This window comes from Anticarsia gemmatalis, chromosome 3 (genome assembly GCF_050436995.1).
Source record: "Anticarsia gemmatalis isolate Benzon Research Colony breed Stoneville strain chromosome 3, ilAntGemm2 primary, whole genome shotgun sequence".
Lineage (NCBI taxonomy): Eukaryota > Metazoa > Arthropoda > Insecta > Lepidoptera > Erebidae > Anticarsia > Anticarsia gemmatalis.
This window is the reverse complement of record NC_134747.1, coordinates 9,657,617-9,678,715: the sequence shown is the minus strand read 5'-3', so window position 1 is coordinate 9,678,715 and position 21,099 is coordinate 9,657,617. Positions and strand designations below refer to the sequence as shown.

General features: G+C 36.2%; 3 protein-coding genes across 3 annotated transcripts; 2 read left to right on the top strand and 1 right to left on the bottom strand.

Annotated features, from left to right (window-relative positions):
- Positions 1–271: 271 nt before the first annotated feature.
- LOC142987543 (uncharacterized) lies at positions 272–15,468 on the top strand. Its single transcript, XM_076136372.1, has 6 exons — positions 272–535; positions 13,211–13,365; positions 13,718–13,955; positions 14,042–14,306; positions 14,419–14,618; positions 14,696–15,468. Exons 1-6 carry the CDS (start codon positions 442–444, stop codon positions 14,959–14,961), a joined length of 1,218 nt encoding a protein of 405 aa, XP_075992487.1. The 5' UTR covers positions 272–441; the 3' UTR covers positions 14,962–15,468.
- On the bottom strand, positions 15,454–19,465 carry Tango6 (transport and golgi organization 6). The gene is made up of 5 exons (XM_076136369.1): positions 19,305–19,465; positions 17,224–19,226; positions 16,635–16,857; positions 16,061–16,212; positions 15,454–15,795 (listed from the first exon to the last, which is right to left on the bottom strand). Exons 1-5 carry the CDS (start codon positions 19,354–19,356, stop codon positions 15,481–15,483), a joined length of 2,745 nt encoding a protein of 914 aa, XP_075992484.1. The 5' UTR covers positions 19,357–19,465; the 3' UTR covers positions 15,454–15,480.
- A 288-nt stretch (positions 19,466–19,753) lies between these two features.
- Nedd8 (Nedd8 ubiquitin like modifier) lies at positions 19,754–20,499 on the top strand. The gene is made up of 3 exons (XM_076136367.1): positions 19,754–19,913; positions 19,986–20,116; positions 20,336–20,499. Exons 1-3 carry the CDS (start codon positions 19,896–19,898, stop codon positions 20,418–20,420), a joined length of 234 nt encoding a protein of 77 aa, XP_075992482.1. The 5' UTR covers positions 19,754–19,895; the 3' UTR covers positions 20,421–20,499.
- The last annotated feature ends 600 nt before the right edge of the window (positions 20,500–21,099 follow it).

The window sequence follows — 21,099 nt, the reverse complement described above, 5'->3', positions numbered from 1 at the left end:
TAATACAGAGAATCCGCGAATAGAGTCAGACTCTTAAATTCTGGAAGGATATCAAAATCTAGCACTGGACTGTGGAAACTGGAACATTAACCTATAATTCAAATTAGATAAAGAATTCATTTTATTGGATGTATAATAATGTTCCGAGTATAATAATGATGTGATGTAAATGCTTGCACTTAATACGTTATGTTTTGAACTTCAAATCCTTTCAAGCACGGAGGTCGCGAGTAACTGTGTACATCCAAAAGAGCGAAGCTGGTCTCGACTATTTCATTAGTTAGTCGCTCGGTGTCCGTTGCAGCGCAAGCGCATGCTAGAGCTCCCAACTTGCCGCTTCAACATCGCGATATTGAACACGTAACCGCGAACGCAATAGTTTTAAACAGCTTTGTTGAATAAAAAATAATTATTCATGTGCTTCTTCAAATATATCGGAACATGATGGTTTATCATATCCATTTTTGTCTGATTGGATTAATATTTTTCCAAATTTCTTCCGTGGCTCCCATCGCTGAAGTAGATGCCAATGAAGGTGAGAATGTATTTATATTTAGAAACGGTTGTTTACTCTTCTTTTTATATAAAAAGTAAACCTAAATATAATTAAAAAGCGGTGATACATTCATATTTCATAAACCTCGGTCTGATAGAGTTTGTAGTAACATAAACAATGACATAATCCATTACATGCATTAGGTATGAGCATTTAAATTTTAAGTACCTAAACCAATTAATCGTTATAAATAGTTTAATTATATTTGCTATAATAATGTAAGGTGTTCTCCTTTTTATGGGTAAGATATTTATTTATCTTGAACTCTAATAATTTTGGGACTAATCTTGATATTAATAGCCATAATTCCGTAAAATGCTATGCTTTCGTTTCCGTTAAAAAGAAACATAATAAGTACGATTAAAATTGTTAAGTTCATATTATAATACTAATCATTACAATTCAGAAGTTATTATGATAAAATTTATTTAACCAAAAAGATTATGATAAGGGAGCGTACGTCTCTACAAAGGAGTATTAAAATAACGAGTCAAAATGTTTAACAATTTTATCCGACATCATATTATCAATACTTATTATATTTTAAAGTGTTATTTCCCGGTGGTCAATAAATCGTGAGCAGCTATCATAATGTATTAATTAGCGTTTGATAACATAGCAATAGAGTATAGATCAAAATATTTACTTCTATCCTAGGTATATATACTTTTTTGTAACGTTTAAGTTTGTAGTGGTATTTAGCAATTATACCAAGAGCCGCCAGATACGGGCAGCCCTTGGTATGCTTCAGGGCTCTCATTAAAACAAGACTTTAATAATTAAGTGAATAGCAGAATAATATAAAAATTAAAAGACTAGACCTTTACGACGGCTAACCATGAGGTCTCGGGTTCAATTCCTAGGTCGGACAAAGTGGTATGGGATTTTTCGAATTTATTAACAGGCTCGCTCCCTATTACTTGGGACTAACATAGCGAATGTCACATTTCAAACGCCCTGTCTGCACCTTCGTGTATAACATACATAAAATTAAAAGAAAACGAGTAAACGAAGGTTTTGAGATTGCATTAGAAATTCTATTATTGTAGTCTGACCCGTGTCTAGGGGCGAGTAACTTAAATATCTATTAGCGGTTACAACTCTCGCTACCACTAAACCAATAAAACGATTAATATAATATTGCGAAATAAAATACTAAGACTTTCTCGCTAATAAACTCAGGTTCTAGGTTCTTATTTTTGTACCTACGAACGAACCTGAATAGACTTTTTTGTTTTGTAGAAATTGAGCTATGAAACTCGCGGAAGCGTCTTATGAAATCACAGACTGTTTATAAGTTTCAATGAAACTTACAATATCAGTACAAAAAAGCAAACATCTGTTTGTCCGTTACGTTTTACGAAAATAAACGAACTATAGGCAAACGTTTTTCGTAAAACAATTAAGTACTAACACTGTCTAACACCAAGTACTAGTTACTATGGCCATTTTACTAATGAGAGTCTGGTAAAAATAGCCGTTTTTCTATGCAATTAAAATGTGTTAGATACAAAAGTTTGGTATTTCTTTTGCCATTCAATGAATGTAGGTATGTAATAAAGAATTTTAGTTATTTTAACTCGTTACTCTTTGTTTTTTAATTAGGTGAAAGAAGTCAGGAATTCCAGAATTAATAAGGGACGTAATTTTCTAGTCGTGAACGATTGGCTAAAACAATTTCAGTTCCTGTGAATCATTGTACCGGTTAGGTACCAACTAGGTATGTTTATAACATTATTGTAAGACTAAGTAATAGGAAGAAAAAGTCTAGATCGCAATGAGGTTCGAAAGCGTATAATTTCCTCTTGAAAAAGCGACACAACTGTAACGTTGCAAACAGTATATTCCTGTAGTTTTTTATCATAAACTTAATTAAGGAAGTAAGGAGTTCTAACTATACCTTTGTTGTAACTGTCGAAAGTCATTTTTCAAATCTAAAGTTTTATTGTGATCGAGAAAAGCGACCCAGTGACTGAATTGTCAGAACTCACGTTTAAAGAATTAAAGTGTCGAAATTTTTTAACTTTGCGTGTTTACCGCTGGTACAACCTACCTACCTACTTTTAATTTGCATTCTCATTTCATCACACTCCATTTAGAAAATTCTGAATAGAAAATAGATGTTCGAATGTAAAAGTAACATAAAGGCACATAACAAAAGTCTAAGATATCCCACGAGTAATTGGATATAGAGGAATAGTCTGTTCCTATTTTAGAACCTACGTACCAAAGTCATTATTAACTTATTAGGTGTTACGTTTAACGGTATTAAGCGATGTCTGTCCAGTAATTTATTGATTCACCTTAGATATTATCTGCGTTCTAGGTTCTAATCCTAGGTCTCGGCTTTGTACTACGCCTACGGTAGCCTACCGTATTTTTTTTCTACATTTCAGCCTATTTCAAATCCTTATTGAAAATTATCACCGATATTATATCCTTAACGACTGTCCTTAATAATTGGGGGTCAAAGGTCTTTTGGCTGTAATCAGTCATCAGAGTTTTTTTTACCTCTGTGCAAGTGGTGCTTGACAAAAAATTGGTTATGTGTCACATCAGGAGAAATTGAAAGCCGACCGCAATATAATTTGATTGATTTATTGATATGCTCTGAGACGAAAGTTCGTTATTAAAACTATTTTCTGTTTCAAAGTAACTCGTTTCTGTTTTAGGGCTAATTTAGAAACATTAAATCGGATGCTCCTATTTACCATAACAGCGTAATCATAGCTATGCCTCTACTCTATGTATATGTTACTGTAAAAGCCCGACCTGTGGTAAATCCTAAGATTTTCCGGTAAAACCTAAGATTTACCAACTCTCAATGGTAAAAGTCCGAAGAAGCCAGAGTTTATAAACTATGTTACGATATATAAAAAAATCCTCCTTCATAACTATGTTTATAACTATTTCACGGTATAATTATATACCGTGACATAGTTATAAAGAAGGAGTTTTGGGCAAAGCGACATGGGTAGGTTAGGTTAGAAGGCTAAGGTGGGAGCGAGCGAAGCGAAGCTCCCACCTTAGCCTTCGTGGTTATTTTTTTTTAACCACCCAGAAGGAGGAGCCCCGCGAAGCGGGGCTCCGGCGATATCTCGACATCATCAAGTGAATATAGTTAAAAGTTCCAAATAAAAGAATTGTTCGGACTTTTACCATTGCGAGTTGGTAAATCTTAGGTAATACCGGAAAATCTTAGGATTTACCACCGTTCGGGCTTTTACAGTAACATATATGTGAACAAAATAGCAACGCTGTATTGTTAAGTCTAGTCCACGTAAGTGTCGCTTACTTACGCAACATGGGCTTGATACAGCTACAACGATGTTCACTTACCGCAAACTATCGATGTTTCACACTTTTCCCACATTATTGCAGCCATAACCTTAACGGCATTCATGTAATTCACGTCAGCCGCGGAGATGAACGTGTGATACGGGATACCCTCCGTCGATATTCTTTGTGAATACATTTAACTCATAACTGTATACTTTACCTAAGAGACTATTGTATTAACTGAGCCTCAAAATGTAAAGGGTTTATGCAGTAACGGTTTCGAGTGCAAACTGCACGGCTGCACCGTACTCGTGTTCATGATTACAATGCAATGTAACCGTACCCATGTGTGCTTGAGACATATTCAAACCTGGCAGGAAACGTTCGTCTAATGTTATCTATGTCACAGATCGGAGCCGCAGCGGGAACGCCAGCCCATCTGCACAGCTTATCTCACCATCTACGAGATTGCCTCGTTCAAATTAACTGCACTGCAGAACAATCGGTTCCAGTACAATATTGCTGTAGCTAGTTCTGATTATGCCTCTCTTATCGGTTATCTACTTATATTATTTCTATTGTTTACATGACATGGATCGATTCCTTAGATAGTTACCAAATCATCGAACAGTCGTATCTGGGTCGTGGACAATGACAGATGACTCGGAACGAATTGAAGTCTTTAAAAACCTTTTTTCCGTTTAATAAGTAGGTACGTACAATATGGAAGAGAAAGATACCACCTACTTAAGAGTTATGTTGCATTTTGACGAGTAACAGACTGGTACTTTGTGATAACAAGAGACTGTTGCCGCGGGCAGTGCGTTCACGGCGAGGCCAATCATAGTCCCGTCCGGCCGCAGTCAGCTAGTGCATGTTAGCTAGTGATCGTAAACTGGCACGATGATGGATTACCCGTGTCCAGTGCAAGCTGCAGCAAAAAGAGCAATTCTGTGATTTCCATGACATTTCTTGTTCTCATTTGTAACCATGTAAACTAGAATCTGGGTAGGCTTGTAGCTTGGAGTGTTGTTATGTGAGTTAAGAATTATAATTATTATAATTTATGAGGAGATTTAAGACTTACTATTTAATTTTATTTTGGTAATTTGTAAGACCTTTTATAGTTAGAAATGTAGCGTGGTCAAAAAATGTTCGGATATTACCACAATAGATAATGGTCCACCGGCACTACACATTCAGCGGAGTTATTTCCGACGATAGTCATCAAAAATTTTGCCAGAGCAATTTTTGCCGGTCAATCGATTTTGGCGTACCGTCATGGTACGGTAACGCTACACGTGAGTGTGGGTGAGCAGCGAGTGGCGCAGCGGCTCCATAGTGTGCATGTCATTACATCGGCAGAATATTTCGCGGTCGGCATTAGCATGCGATAACGGTAGCGTGCGACCGGCGGCGCCAACCCCGACCCGCTGAGAAGCCGCTCTAATAACCTCTCCACATTCGACGTAACACACGAATCAACTTTTTAGATCAATATGGTCTAACGAGTGAAATGTCGCACCGAACCGTCGGATCGTTTTACTCTTGTTTTGTGACCCGCTAAATGGGCCATCATGTGTGAAACTGCTTTCACTGAACGTGTTTGGCCGCACGTCACGCTAATTAACTGATAATTTCTTTAGATTAATTGATAATGTTTGTCATAAGACATTAAAATTAAGAGTGCCGTTCTGGTTCTTCGACGACTTGCAAATTCTTGTTTATAGTAAGTTGTTCACACTTCGCACTAGCTTATTATGATGAGTGTACTAACACGACTGGTTATCACTTAATAGATGGAATGTTTCTGATTTCACATGTGGTCTGAATGTCGCTAAGTCGGCCAAATTCTAGTTTTGCAATATATTAATTGCAATATGGTACAAATAAAAAGATTGGTCTGCTCTACCTGATTGTGCATACAAAGAGTTTTCCAGTTATTCAATTTTATAAAATCGTGCGCGACAGTATCTATTTTCCTGAAGGCAATGGCCTAGGAACACGATTCAGCGCTGGTACATATTTCACAATATTTTCTTAACGAAATTGTAAGTGAAATATTTCTACCCATCTACAACGTTCTAGGCAGCTAGCACGCTACTTATTGTTACAATGTTTAGAGGGAACGAGGAATAAAGCTGCCATCGATTAATAATATAAATAGGTGGCTGTTATATTAAATCTATACTACAAGCGAAAGTAACCCTGATTAACTGTTAGTACTGTTACGATATCACAGTTAAGTTAATGAGAAAGTTAATGCATCATTACATCTGAAAAGGACAAAGGCTGCTCAAAAAATGTCTACGCAAGCTGAGACAGGCAGACCTTTCATATGTATAATTTAATTGACTAATTAAATTAATTGTACGCTATAGTCACGTTATCAATAGAGACCAGTAATTAGAAACGTATAATAAAGAACAAAAGTGTGGAATGACTGACGGATAAAGCACAAAATACTTAGTAGGAACGCGAATTAAGTTTTAATCATAATATTCTTCTGCTTTCAATATTCTATACTGTACACAAGAACAAGTACTTAACCGACCTTCAGGACCATGTTAGTTACTTCATTAGTAATTACGGCTAAAAACAGAATATTTCTATAAAACTTGGTAAACAATTTCATTAATTACCCCTTTACCTTCTGGCATTTACACTGGGATACTATTTCATACAGTTGAATGGATGTTGCTGACATTTTCGAAGAGATCGGGATATTGCATGTATAAGCACTGAAAAAGTAGCAGCAGTAAATGCGTCAATATTACAAACTCTTAACTCTCGAGCGCGTGGGTCTCCCCCTATAAACAACGTCGTTGGGACTTGTTATATCCAAAACAAAGAATCTCTACCCACATTCGTCTGCCACATTAAGTTAATTTAGGTTCCTCTTCGTCATCGTGTGGAATACCGATTTGCGATCGATAACGGCTCTTCGGCCTTATTAAAGTTTGCCATTTTCGATTACCTTACCCACTTAAATTGCCTTTCTGAGCGGATTGTGAGTCAACGTTTAGATCTTACTAATTAGATATTTACTCGGGTGTATAAAAACTCAAACTAGATTTTAGTCATTATATTTAGAAGAGATCCGTTATAGAGTTGCGGCTTTTCATGACCACAAGGATTTAAGTACCTACATAGCTTCTGTAAGCTCGTGGTTGTCCATAAAAGTATTGGGAATGGGCGGCGAGCACTTCATGCCTTCCAGTTGCAAACCCATAAACGGTTATTCATTTTATTGGCGATCGAGTGGCCGTTACCCGTGGCCATTTCTCAGTGGCGCCTGTAGCTAGATACATCATATTATAGTCGTAGTCGGTAACTTGTATGCGCAAACGTTCTTGAGGCATGTCTTGAGATTTGTTTAATAAAGTTTTCCGTCTTACTTTATGTTTGTTGTCTTAACACCAAAACGTATAGAATACTGCCTGGTGCGAGTTTTTAGAAAACAAATAAACAAGCACACTAAATACCTACAATTCAACCGGAATACACGTTCGCATTAAACGACATAGTTAAGTACATGTCTCGTTGTTTTATCTTGTAAGTGGATTATAGGTATTACGCAGGGTCAGCAAAGGGCACGAAACTCAGCAGTCACATTCAGTAATTGAGCAAACCTAACGGACACGGCTGTTGAAATGCCAACTGTCAAACGGCGACCCCTTGCCAGGCTGCACAATGTTCATAGAATAAAGAACGTGATACAACTGCTCAGTACACCTAAGACGTCTTATTTACCGACGCTCTAATTCCACAACAGACTCTTCACGCTCGTTCTCGCGTAATGCGTCCGCCATTAAGTAATTATAAAGTTTTATTCTGAACAAACAAGTAATTAGGCGATAAAATAAAAATAAAACATCAAATGCACTACTTATGTCCGTTGAAACTCGCCGACGACTTTGTAAAAGACTTCGTCACCTCAATTTCAGGCTACTCAAATAGCGTAAGCATTACAATTAAGAGAGAAAAAACTTTTAGGCTGTTACTTCTACTTATAAGCTGCACACAAATTACAAGAAACCACTTAATACTGTTACAGTTAGGTAATTGCCATCCAAAATTAATCTTTCCTGGCGTGTCTCCGTTTCGTTTGCCCTCAATTTGTCAGTAGGTAGTAGGTAGTAGCTCTACACACCATTGTGACAAAGTTTCGGGCTTGTTATGTTTTGTCTGCGAAGTACCAAGTACATCGTCTGTTTTGTTCTGTACGCGAGACTTCGGCAGTGGGTCACTTTTAATTGAAATCGGTAAAAACGGTGATTATACACGCACGGCCAACAATGGAATATAGATTTCCATCGTTTCTCCGCCGTTAAATGTGTCGATCGACCATACATTCTTGTATATTGTATCACAAACTCATAGTAATATAACAAGTATTCTATTTTTACATTGCTTGGTAAAATATTGTTATGCTGTAATATGAAGCAATTACTACGAAACCTAAATTATACACTTATGTACTTATGGGCAGTAGAACGCGACGCAGTTAATGCCGGAGATCCTTCAGATAGCCGGCATATTTACAAGCGCCTTAAATAACGCCCAGCGGCTGGAATCTCGGCGGAGGAATAGTTACAAGTAATGTCGTCGACATGATTTGTGGAGATTTAAACTTAAGATACCAGACAAAGTTGAAATAACGTTATATTACACCTACATTGTAAGGCTTTATCTGCGTACCAGGGTAAAAAATCCATGGCTATTGGCTATAAATATCTAAAAGAAGAGGACTATTTGCAGAGGCCGCTTGATATTATATGAGTCCTTTTAAGTTAATGGGTACAGTAAACTGAGGTTATTTTTGAATTGATGAAAGTAAAAAAATGTCGCAGTATTGCGTCCGCGCCGTTGCATCGTGAGCTAAAAACAATCGGAATCGAATCGGATATCGGAATTCTTTAACGTAGGCGCGTTGATGCATATCATTGACCATGATGTTTTTATTGCTTCTATAGAAACAAGTATGTGTTAACAGTTTACACCATAACATAACACTTTCAACGGTCATTACAGAAGATTTATTCTGGAAAAGCCGGAAGACGCTTCTGCGAGCTTTACTCTATCCAAGCAGAGTTTGTAATGCAATAGTAATAATAATTTGCAGTGCATAAAGAAAAATATCTAGAATTAAATAGGCTACCTATATAATATTTGTAAGTGTTAGCTTTATAGCTAAATAAATAAATAGCTGGCTGTGACGGCAGCAGAGCGATACTCATTGAGTTGACACTATGGAGTTAGATGGCCTCATAAACTGGGCAGGAAGAGCATCACGCGTGAAACGCGTATTGTTCGGTTAGTGCCGTTTCGCGCCAGTCGCTCGTTACAATGACGCTGTTACGAATTCATCAACATATCAAACCACTGTAGATTTTTGATGAAAATTAATGACAATTCGTGCTAGAACAAAAGAAAAACACAACGCACGATTCGCCTACCTTCCCGCTTGGAAAAGTTACGTTACTGTAGCGGAAAACTTGTAGGGGAAGTCGGAATGTTACCATTGTTGCTGCGATTACATCAACTTTAAGGACTTATATAATGAACACTATTTAACGCACTTCCTATGCATAGAAGAAACGTGTAAAAACAGTAAACATAGTTGTATGAGAGCGCATAGTTCTCTTACGTGGGTGTATGAGAACTGTCGTGCTGATAGGCAATACATTAATGAGTTGAGTGACTGATATGCATTGAATACGTATGGCAAAAAAGTGGTGAGATGATTACTACCGCTTTCGGAAGAAAGCCGCTGCGAGTAGCTAATTACTCAGTTACTAACATATCAGAGTTTACTTTCGTTTCTCTACTATCATAGTTATTAAAAACCTTAAAAGTTTGTTGCGCCGCGAACTGTAAATAGGGTTTATTGTTATATTTATTAGGTAGTCATAAAAAGCAACAGTTACCTAGATAACATTTATAAATGGTGCTACACCTTGTTTAGAATCGATCAGCATAATTTATACATTAAAGAAATATTCATTTAGAATTTTATTGTTTATATAAATGTTTGTTAAGCTGAGTCATGTGGCTTAGTGATACAGCTTTTCTAGATTTGGGACGCCGGCGCTGTGGCGCCATTTTAAGAAGAACGTAAATAACTGTTGTCTTAAATATTAAAATTTCACAGGATCACAGGAACATTTAAAATTCGTTATAATCATTTAATTCGTCTATTAAGCAGAATCAAATTAGGCAATTTAAAAGGAAAACAGACAGTACCAACATAAAAATCGAATCATATGCAATCAATAGGAGTCGCCAAGGCGCTTTACAAAACAAGTTATCATCATGACTATTAAATTTAATATTCTCTAATATCTCAATGCCCATTTTTCCCTTCACAGATTGGTCTGATTTGAACAAAAAAAACAATGATTGTATAAAAACAAATGAGTGTTTACGTCGTTGTAGATAGCTAGGTATTGTACAGCAACAATGGACGTTCTGGTCCAGTCGGCAGGTCATGCCTGCGCATCCGTCATACCGTCAAATCTGTGCCATTAAACTCGACCCATAACGATTTTATATGATGATGTATGTACACATAACGACACTTTAAAATAGTACATAATCTATATAACCATACATTACACGAGTATACCTACTCATAAAGTGTATAGATGGCATATTAGTTTCCAACAAACTTGGTTTTTATTGCGAAAGGAAATCCATGGTAGCAAATTAAATCAATTTTTGCTTATCATTTATACTTAACACAAATAAAGAAATGCTTTATCGATACGAGGGATATTTATATTCTTACTGGTTTGTTGCTAGTTAACTAGATGTCCGAGCATCAATCACTTGTTTTTGCGTTCCCGCTTGCTCTGCTTTGTGAATTAAACTATTTCTAGCGAGTTATCTTGATGTCGCTTGCAGCAATGCAGTATAATGTTCACGCATAATGCAAAAACGGTTGACTTGTTCGTTTTGAAAAACTCTGGTTGAATAATCATTAGACGTTTAATTAAATTTATTCGTATAGTCGTGCAGACAGAAAAATGTAAACGTGTTTTAGGATGAAAGATGTTAGCAGTTGGAAATGCTTAGGCACACAAATAAACGTAAACTGCATGCTCAACGCAAATAGCCCTACTTTGCAGCCGTTTGTATGATGGCGCCATGAATAGTGTGTAGGTATACCTATATTCAGATGTGTTACAGAGGTACTGCGAGCTTCCTCTCCGAGCGTCCGCGAGGTCACATCCGTTTTCAAACGTCCAGTACCGTGGTAAAAATGTTAATGATACTGCAAACCATTTCGAGGCTCAAGTAATTTCTGGTTTTGTTACTCAAATCGAGGACGCCGCAGTACTTAAATGGATATAATATTTTATATTCATAATTTTTTACCACTTTGTTTTGTACAAAGAATATTGTTTCCTTTTACGGCCGTTGGTAGATTATACCTACTGATAACATTTTGGAGTCCACCAATATACCTACATTTGAAGTTGACCTTCTTTTTACATTATTACAGAAAATCCCTAAGATTAAATAATAAATAACATTTTCGTCTATTTTATGTAACAACACCGCTTTTTGTAACAGTTTATAAAAGAAATAAAAGTGCTACAGTACTTACTTTAATTGAGACGTATGTGCAAATGCATGCGATGTTTGTGAACTGTCATAACGGATGGCTTTGTGAGGTCACCGCGCACGGCAACCATTTCACTGGTTATTCATTGGAACTTGATGTTTCAGAAATCGGTTATATTCAACGCTTACTTTTCAGCTAAAAAATCGCGCTATCTAAAAAATAAACGTACCCAAGGAATGTTGCAAAAGTTTATTTAAGTTTATAATTATTTCGCAGTTGCCATTAACGGAATATTTATCACCCATTAGGTTTATACTTTTTTGTCATGTCGCTGCATTTTGCTCAAACATAAAAATACAAAAAAACTGTAACGGTGAACCTACATTTCATTTTACGATGCTCTACAGGTCAGCTCTTTATAGCAAGCGACCGCAAAAGTCTTTCTCAGCCCTATAAAATGTAAAATGAACGATACAGCCTGATAAAGAGTATGCTACGACTCCAAACACACGCATACCAACACTCAGTCGGTATTTTTTAATGGCTATGAAGCAAATAGTATGTTGATTATGTATTATGATTATTATTACTACTAGGTGGGCCCTAATGATAGTATTAACATTGACTTTCAAACAACTTTTACTTACATTCGTGTTAAAGATATGGAGAAGAAAGTCAATAGATATTTGCTTATGTTTCTCATAAAAAGGTCTTTAATGATAAATTATTCAGAATTGATTGTAAGAACAGCTACTATAACGCTCGATGTTAATTGCAAATTAATAATAAAAAATTTTGCACTAAGACGAGATAAATGCTATGAGATTGAATAAGGCGGGAATGCCAAAAATTTAGTTATGATGAATAGGACAAAGAAGAGGGAAAATATTATAAGGAGGAAGACTGACTCTACTAACATATGCCAGTAGAGAGAAATCCAAAAATCCAAAAAGACGCGGGTCGGAGCTATGACGATGATATTAGGATTTTAAGAGTAACGTATTAGTGAAAGTAATAGAGTCGACCTTCAGCAAAAGTAAATGAACAGCAGTGATTTATTTCAAGACATTATTAGATTCTGCACGCGACTTCATCCATTTAATCTTCGCATACATTGATCCAAACATCCAAATATACAAACTTTCACATTAATATTAGTAGGACAGTAGGATTAAGATAAAAATTGTTGGTTCGTAGGAGTACGGACATCCCATGTAACCATTAACCTACTGACGCGAGTCATTTATTCCAAGATTAATTAATTATCTTTAGCGCTTCGATGAAATATTATCGATGTAATTTTATTTTGATCAATAACCCCAGTATGCTTTAGGTATCTTTACATTAAATAAATGAGTTAAGTGTCCGTTAAAATCAATTATCAGGGATAATGTGAGTCTTAAAAAACTGCTATCAAGTCACATAACTATGTGATCAGTCAAAGTAGACAAGACATAGAAATTATTAACATGTTATCTGGCGCGAGCTTATCTGCGCTCTCGTCAAGTGCGAAGTACCAGCTGAACTACATAAATGCGTAATGCGCGCGGCCACGCCTTCAGCCTAAATGTGATCAAGTCGACCTTACGACGACTAGCTACGCACAAGTAAAACGAGCGCAAGGCAGATCCTATTACATCGATGATACTATAATTATTGGAAGCAACAACGGCTCAGTGAGCAAGTCATTGGGTTAATGGCACGCCCGGATCGCTGCATTGGTTATGCACTCGAGCGTAACGCTCAACATCCCTATTTGCATAAATGTACAATTTCTAAATATTTTTTTCTATTGCGGTTTTCAGAAGTCTTGCATCTTATTGGAGAGCCAGATTTCCGTGATGTCAGACTCCGATGGGAGTACGGCAAGCCTGATGAAGACGATCGTCCGAAGCTGTTAGCTTTTCAAGTGCATTACTGCGAGCTACAAGCGTGGGGACAGTACCGCTGCAGGACTAAGGTAATCTATTAGCCCTATATTTGGGGTCCAAACAACACTTTATTTTTTTATATTGTTAGGTATTTTTTTATGCGATAAGCAATATCGATTGAAAAGGGCACACCGGTGTGAATTAAAATTATTAAAAACGATGACGATCCACAACATTTTATCAACAATAATTTGCTCTCCGAAACGGGAGATAATGGGCCGGGGTTTGCGCGCTGAGCGTGACTGCGGCGTGACTGCGACAAGGAACATGCCCAGCACCAGTCATTACTGTATTTACGTGTTAATATGGCACTGCTTGTATTTGTAACGCCTTTCTCTTTTATTGACGTTAGATACACTTTATTTACACCATCGATTGCAGGTAATAGACACGTTAGAAGAAGATAAAGCGAGTAGATTATCAAGTACAACTGAGGCTTCGACGACTACTAGCCAACCCACAGCGACCCGGCGAGGGCGCATGTACAGCACAAGGATCATTGGCCTGCGTATGGCCACCACTTACTCGTTCGAAGTACGTCCTGTGCGACGAGATGCTCGAGACCTGGCTGACCCGCAATCTATTGGCTCCAAAATTATCATAGTTCCTACAAAAGGATGTAAGCACTCTCAAATACGTAAATACTCAAACATTTTATACATATATTGGAAAGCACGATATCAAGAAAATTTATTAACTTTTCAGTTTCGGCACGCGCGACTCAGTGTCTGCCACATGCAAGTGAAGTAGAAGTTTCGACGGGTCCTTACTTCGGAGGACGTATTGCGGTAGAAGCAGCTGACGGTGGACCTGAACGTTGCTCGATTCAGGGCAATCCCAATAGCGCCCAAGATGCGTACATATTAAGAATACACCATGATGAATGCGGCTCAGAAGTAAATGACACCACAGTCGCTACATACGTTATCGTCCAAGAAAATCTACCCATACTGACACATAGTACTCGCCGGTAATTATTGATCTATGTCTATTCAAATAGTTAAATTGTTTTAATGCTTAAACGTATATGAGCACTTGGTTTGTAGGAGAATCGCATCTAACACATGTCATTATTGTTTCAGTTTCCTAGTATTGTGTACTTACAAGCCAGAGACACTAACAGTGAGAGCCGGCATTAATTTACCGAAATCTAATCCTGGCGACGTGCTGCAGCAAAGCAAACCTTCGAGTGGATCTGTTGAACCATACGAGAACCAAGATATGGACTACAATGAACTACAGCCTGCAAGATTAGAAGCTAGGAAAGAAGAGACACAACAAAGTTTGTATAAAGTGATGCATCTTGTATCATTAAGAAAATAGTTAAGCTTATTAATTTTACGTACTTAATTGTTACAGGTGTTTACGGTGAAGTCTCACTGGTGATGTTTTTGGTGGTTGCGGCGTTTGGCGGTATTGCTCTATTGATATGGAAGGTGGTGCCACAAGCTGAAAGAGACAACATATCCATCGCGACGGTCTCGTCCTTGGCGCGCAGTGGCATATTCAGCAGACGGAACAGAGACAAGTTCTCCGACCAAAGTTCAGTGTATTCTATTACGTTATCAGAAAAAGATGTAACTGTTAAAAAACCCGACGAGGGCGACAACACGTCCGAAGCGTGAATGTTTTGAATACAATTGTGATTGAATAATTTAATTATACGTATAAATGCACATTTTGTCACGCTGTTGTACGACAAATTGACATTAATCGAACTGAAGAAGAAAGTCAGACGAATTGACCAATGTAAATATGAAGAAACAAATAATGGAAATGTGGAGCAGATAGATACTGACTTTCTATTAAGTAAGAATATATTTAATTTATTAAGTGTCGAGAATAACCATTGGCATGTTGTAAAATTTAATGTGGCCAGTACAATTTTATTTGTGATGCACTTGGACACTAAACATCAATAATATGATTGCCATAGATTATTAGCGATGTTATTTTATGTAAGACTAGTGTCAAGTGGTCATAAAAAGCGTTGGTGTTAAGCTCACGGTAAAAATATTGAGTATAAAGATATGTATGTAGGTAAAGGAACTCCATGTTTGCTTGTATGACCACTTGAGTTGAACTTAATTTTAAGTAAACACAAATAAAACAATGAGTGTGATTAAAACGAATGTACCTGGCTTTTATTTGAATACATCTTGAGGTTTGTCCAGTACAAATATTTGTTTTTCCATCTTCAAGTCTGGAAATAGAAACTGGTTGACAACATCGTTTAGTTCTTCTAGCGCTAGTTGTGCGTGAAGCCTAACAACCGAGTCCTCATTATTATCTCTGTAGAGGTTCTTTAACGTTCTGTATATAGGTAGTAAATTCTCCTTTAGTTCGAGCAAGGTTTCTTTGCCCAAACCTTTGATTAAACTTGTTATCACCATGACCGCTGCTCTTCGGCATTCCACCGCTTTGTCCGTTTCTATTATACTCCAAATGCAAAGTAACACCTAAAATTAAGTCAGAGTTTATAAAATTTACGATTATTATTATTTTTTTGTTTAGCTTGGTGGCAATAACACAGTATTTTTTTAACCCGTTATACTGTCCCACTGCAGGGCAAGGGTTTCCTCCCAAACGAGGGGGAGGGGGTTAGGCCTAACACAGTAATAGAAAAGAAAATCTAATATGATATTTTAAGGCCGCATTTTTCGACTGCTAAGCAACCATGTTGAAACAAAAGATACTTATATGAATAGGACGTAGTGAGCATACCTCATAGATGATAGTTCCCATTTTATAATGCAGCACTAGCGCGATCTCCGCCAAGTTAGATAAAGCTGATGTTCTTATGAGAGGGTCTTCGTCTCGACATGCACAGAGCATCGTGTTGAGAAGAGTTGCCTTATGAACACTTGCCATTTCTCCTGAAATTTCATATTGAATAGCGATATTTGTAACAGGAGAGGTTTTGAATATTATTTGATTTATGCTATCTTCAATACCCAGATATATTTAATTGATCAGAAAAAAACAAGTGGGTAGGTAAATGTCTTCGCAAAAATAATTAATCAGCCAATTTCTTGAAACTAAGTTCGAGTCGGCTTCCAGTTTCGCCGGATGAATACTAATATTTTACATGGAGCGACTGCCTGACTCCATGACGGACCTCCACAACACAGTTACCTGACTTATAACACGATACTCCTCGGTAAGACTGGTTGTCAGACTTTAAAGCTTCTGACTACTGGTACTGTCAAATATCTTCGCGAAAATAAATATGACTGAATTAAATATTCTTGTAATACATGGTGAAACTTAATATTCGCTATTTTTTTTTATCACTTACCTAGTTTCCTAGTAACTTTAACAACAACGTCTCCAATTTTCATCTTCAATTCTGCTGTTCTGTTCTGACTTTCTTTAGTCTCGATGTCTGTCTTCTGCGAGGACGCTTCTAGGAACTCTTTACATAAAACATGCAGTACATCTTCTGTACAATGCAGACATAATGAGGCCAGACCATTTACAGCAGCTAGATACAAGTAAGAGTCTGGATGTTTTAGTTGTTCCTGAAATACATACATACATTAATCACGCCTGTTTAATTCAAAGATGTATGCAGAGGTGAATAATATACACCGTTTCGCCATTTATTGTGTTAGTCTCATGTAATGGGTAGCGATTTTACTGCTACATACCAGGCACGTTTTAAAGCTACTATTGAAAATAATTAAATTAAAATTAGAAAATACCACAAGCACTTAGTCTGGCCCGGAAATCGAACCCGAAACATCGAGATCAGTAGTCGTTTACTCTACAGACCGCGCCAAAAAGGCAGACACACCCAGTTTGTCTTTGAAATATGCTAAAATTAATATAACCTGCAGATCTTAGCAATTCAAATTATTGTTGATTAAATATACAACAATATTTACCTGGAATATGCAAAATATATAATGCTTCTTCGAAATAGTTTCTGGATCTCCTTCATCTATTAGTTTAGTTAGTTGTATGACTCCATGTGCTCTCACAGGCAACAGGTCATCAAACACATCAGTTATAGCTCTCTCACAAGGTGTGTCTTTCTTCTGAGAATTGCCTGAACTTATCAAAGACAAAGCTTCCTGACATAGAATACTATTCAAGTTTGAATCACTATCACACATCCTTCTTAACACTGGCACCAAATTAATAAACTTTCTCTCAAAGTCTATTGACTTATCTGAATTAGACAAAATGGTATTTAGCAACACAAGAGCAATGCTGGTACATTCCCCATTTGATCCAGAATTATCTTTCAAAATAAAATATTCTATGAAATCTGACACAATTAATGGATTTTTCTTTAAAGAAGATATTATTTTAGGTGATGTAGATATCTGTGATAATAAATGTAGAACTATTGCATACTGTTGGTCAATATCATCAATCAATTCTGCATCATCTTCATTCACAAGTAGGTCCTTGTTATATTTCATTTGTCTTTTGCTACTCAGTTCAGTAAGTATCTTCAAAGATAACTCAAATATGTTTACAATTACTTGTTCATCTGTCACTGCTTTAAATAAATCCATGAAGAAGAGCAATGCTTGATCTTTAGAGTATTGTTCTGTACTTGTAACACATTTTAGAGCTATACCAGCATCATACTCTTCAACAAGAATATCTGTTGAGTTTGAAACATTCTTACCAAACAAAAATGTTTTCAATATCTCACATAAATCTTCTTTACTAAGTTTCTCTAAAGTTTTTATAACAATGTCTTTCAGTTTGATCTTTAATTCCTCATTCTTTGTACTTTTACTGCCTATTAAAAAGATCATAAACAAATTGGGTGTTAACAAAGTGACCGGCCAGTCCAACTTTGTATAACACACACAAGCATGGAGAATATTAACTTTATGTTCCACCTCCTGTGGAGACAATACTATAGTCCCTGGTAAGTTATAATTAGTGACAAGGTAATCATAATCAAAAGCTTTGAATATTTCTTTGACTAATGACTGCACAGGTTCTGCCTGAGAATATTTGTCATTTAAACTCAAGATGCAAGCCACGGCAGTTGTTAAATAATGTGTGTTGTTTAAACACAATATCTGTTTTAATTGTGAGCAGATGTTAGTCAAGTAATCACTCTCTGAAGAGGTGCCATGTTTAGCAGAGACTATTCTACAGATCATATCAATCTTTCTCCATTCAAATCCAGTGTCTATGTCATAGCTTTCTATGAAACATCTGATTAAGCTCAGCAAACCTCCTGGAGTCAGCAGTCTCTGACTGAGCTCCTTTGAGACAATTCTCTTGACAAACATTGGTGGTACAGGCTCGTTTCCACTTTGCAGTACCAACAACTCCTTCATAAGTATTGGTTGAAAACAATTGCTTGTGAGATGATTGTAAACCTCAATATATTTCTGCCTGTCTAAAGTCAGCTTGTCATACATTTCTTGGGTCATAACAAAGTTGTTATATGTTCCTGGTTTTTTAAATGGTGCAAATGACAATTGTATCAAGGATGCCAAATAATCTGATAAATGTAAACTTATTATTATGTTTTTAAGAACAGGCACACTGTAGCTTCTTGTGAAGAAGTCTGTACAGTTTATAAGCATTTCATATTTTTGTTCATCACTCAAAGTGAGACGAGGAAGTTTGGATGCAATCTGTGATCTTTTAGTCAAGTTTATTCCAAGCCCAGGTATCAAGCTGGGTGACACTCCTAGTGAAACTATCATCTGGAAACACGATCGAAGTAGCTTCTGATTCTTCACACTGATGAGTATGGTGTCATCATTCTTTATTTTCGCAGCTAGTTCATCAATAGCATCAAATATTTTTTGAAGAAAAGATTTTAACGACTCAAATGTTTCTTTCGCCATCAATTGGTTTTCATTAACGATTACATCTTTGAGAACGGAAATAAATACACACTGGCCCTCTAAAAAATACAGACACCGATAATTAAATATCAGCAAACAAAAGAATTATTTAAAGCCAAGTAAATAAATTCCTTTACCTGTGTCCGTGAGATTTTCAATCCGATTAAAGATCATATTAATTTGTGACATTTTATGCTTCAATTTTATTCACTTTAGCAAAAATTATTAATAGGTATAACAGTATTTTGCTTAAAAAGTTCTTAGTTTTAACTTATTTTTAGGTTATATTTGTATTTACTCTGATTGACAGTTATGTCATTAACAGAAACGTCCTAAAATTATATTCATGAATATGAAAATGTTTTATTGTATACCAAATTAAAAAATTTTATATACTTACTTGTTACACTGAGATCGTTGTTCTAGCAGCATCAATTTATAGAATCGCAGTATCATCTGTTTTAAAGTGAAAATAATATAATATTCAGATGGATTTTGACTATGAAAAAAAAATTATGATATCAAATTATTCGACTAACCATAGAGTCTAGATTCACTGTAACTGCAACCGAGACATTCACGTCTCTCTCAAACAAGATGTCAATTGTCAAATGAACAGGCAAAAAGTGACAAAAATTCTACCGTATAGAAATATAGCGGCGCATTTTGCTAAGCCTTTGTAATTATTGTAGTTTAGTTGTTGATAATTCTTAAGTAAATTTATCAATATGTTGATTAAAGTAAAGGTAAGTCTAGATGAAATTGATTGTACTATCAATTTAATGTATTTTTTTTCGTTAACCTCGTTTATTTTACAGACGCTTACAGGAAAGGAGATTGAGATCGACATAGAACCTACAGATAAAGTGGAAAGAATCAAAGAAAGAGTTGAAGAGAAAGAAGGCATTCCACCTCAACAACAGCGTCTTATATTTTCGGGAAAGCAAATGTAAGTGTTGATGGTTTTCCCATCTTCTTATGTTCGAGTTCAGTAACTTATTTATTGCAACAACAAGTTGAAATAACTTTATAGCTTGTGGCTCATATGTTCACTTATTCACAAAACTACTTTGAAGTCATTCAAAATCATCAATTTCTTTAAAATCTTCTAGCAAAAAGACATTTGTTCTTACAGGTTTATAAAAGCTATTTATACTTGCTTTTTCAGGAACGACGAGAAAACGGCACAGGACTACAAAGTTCAGGGTGGGTCAGTACTTCACTTGGTGCTGGCGCTGCGAGGAGGACGTTGATCTGGCTTGTGATAGTTTGCACTTATATTTATAACATTAATTTTATTTTTCATTTCTTGTATAAAGTGATTACAATGTATTCCATCTTTTCATTGCTACTAATCTAACCAATATTGAAGTCACTGTATGAACACAACCAAGTTTAGAAAGCATTGGTTTTGGTCTATGAGTGTAGTGTTTCAAGACCTGGCCAGTTATAATGGTATTTGTTATATTTTTAATATCACCCTCCACAACAAACTTGTTCTGATTAATCTGTTTGGTCTTCAACACTGGTGATACTAATATCATGTTACCAAGTTCTGGTCAACAATTGTATAGTCACGGGTAATGTTGAAGTGAGTCTGACATTACAGAAGAACAAGAAGTTGTTATATGCGTAATGTTGCCTACAGTACCTAAAAGTTAAGGGCCACCTTGTAATTGTATTAGCATATTAGATGAGTCACCAATAAAAAGTGGATGGGTTCCCTCAGTTAGCCAAACATTTTATTACTCTTCTTTATTTTATAAAATTACTGTTTGTTTTTTGGTCTGTATTTGCTAATATGTTGCATAGTTCCGAAATGTAGGGTGGGTCCCAGTTAGATCATGTTCAATGCATTGATTGTGTGAGTCATGTTGTCATACTTATACATAACCCACTGCATACCTGGTCAGATGTTTTGCCAAGAAGCCC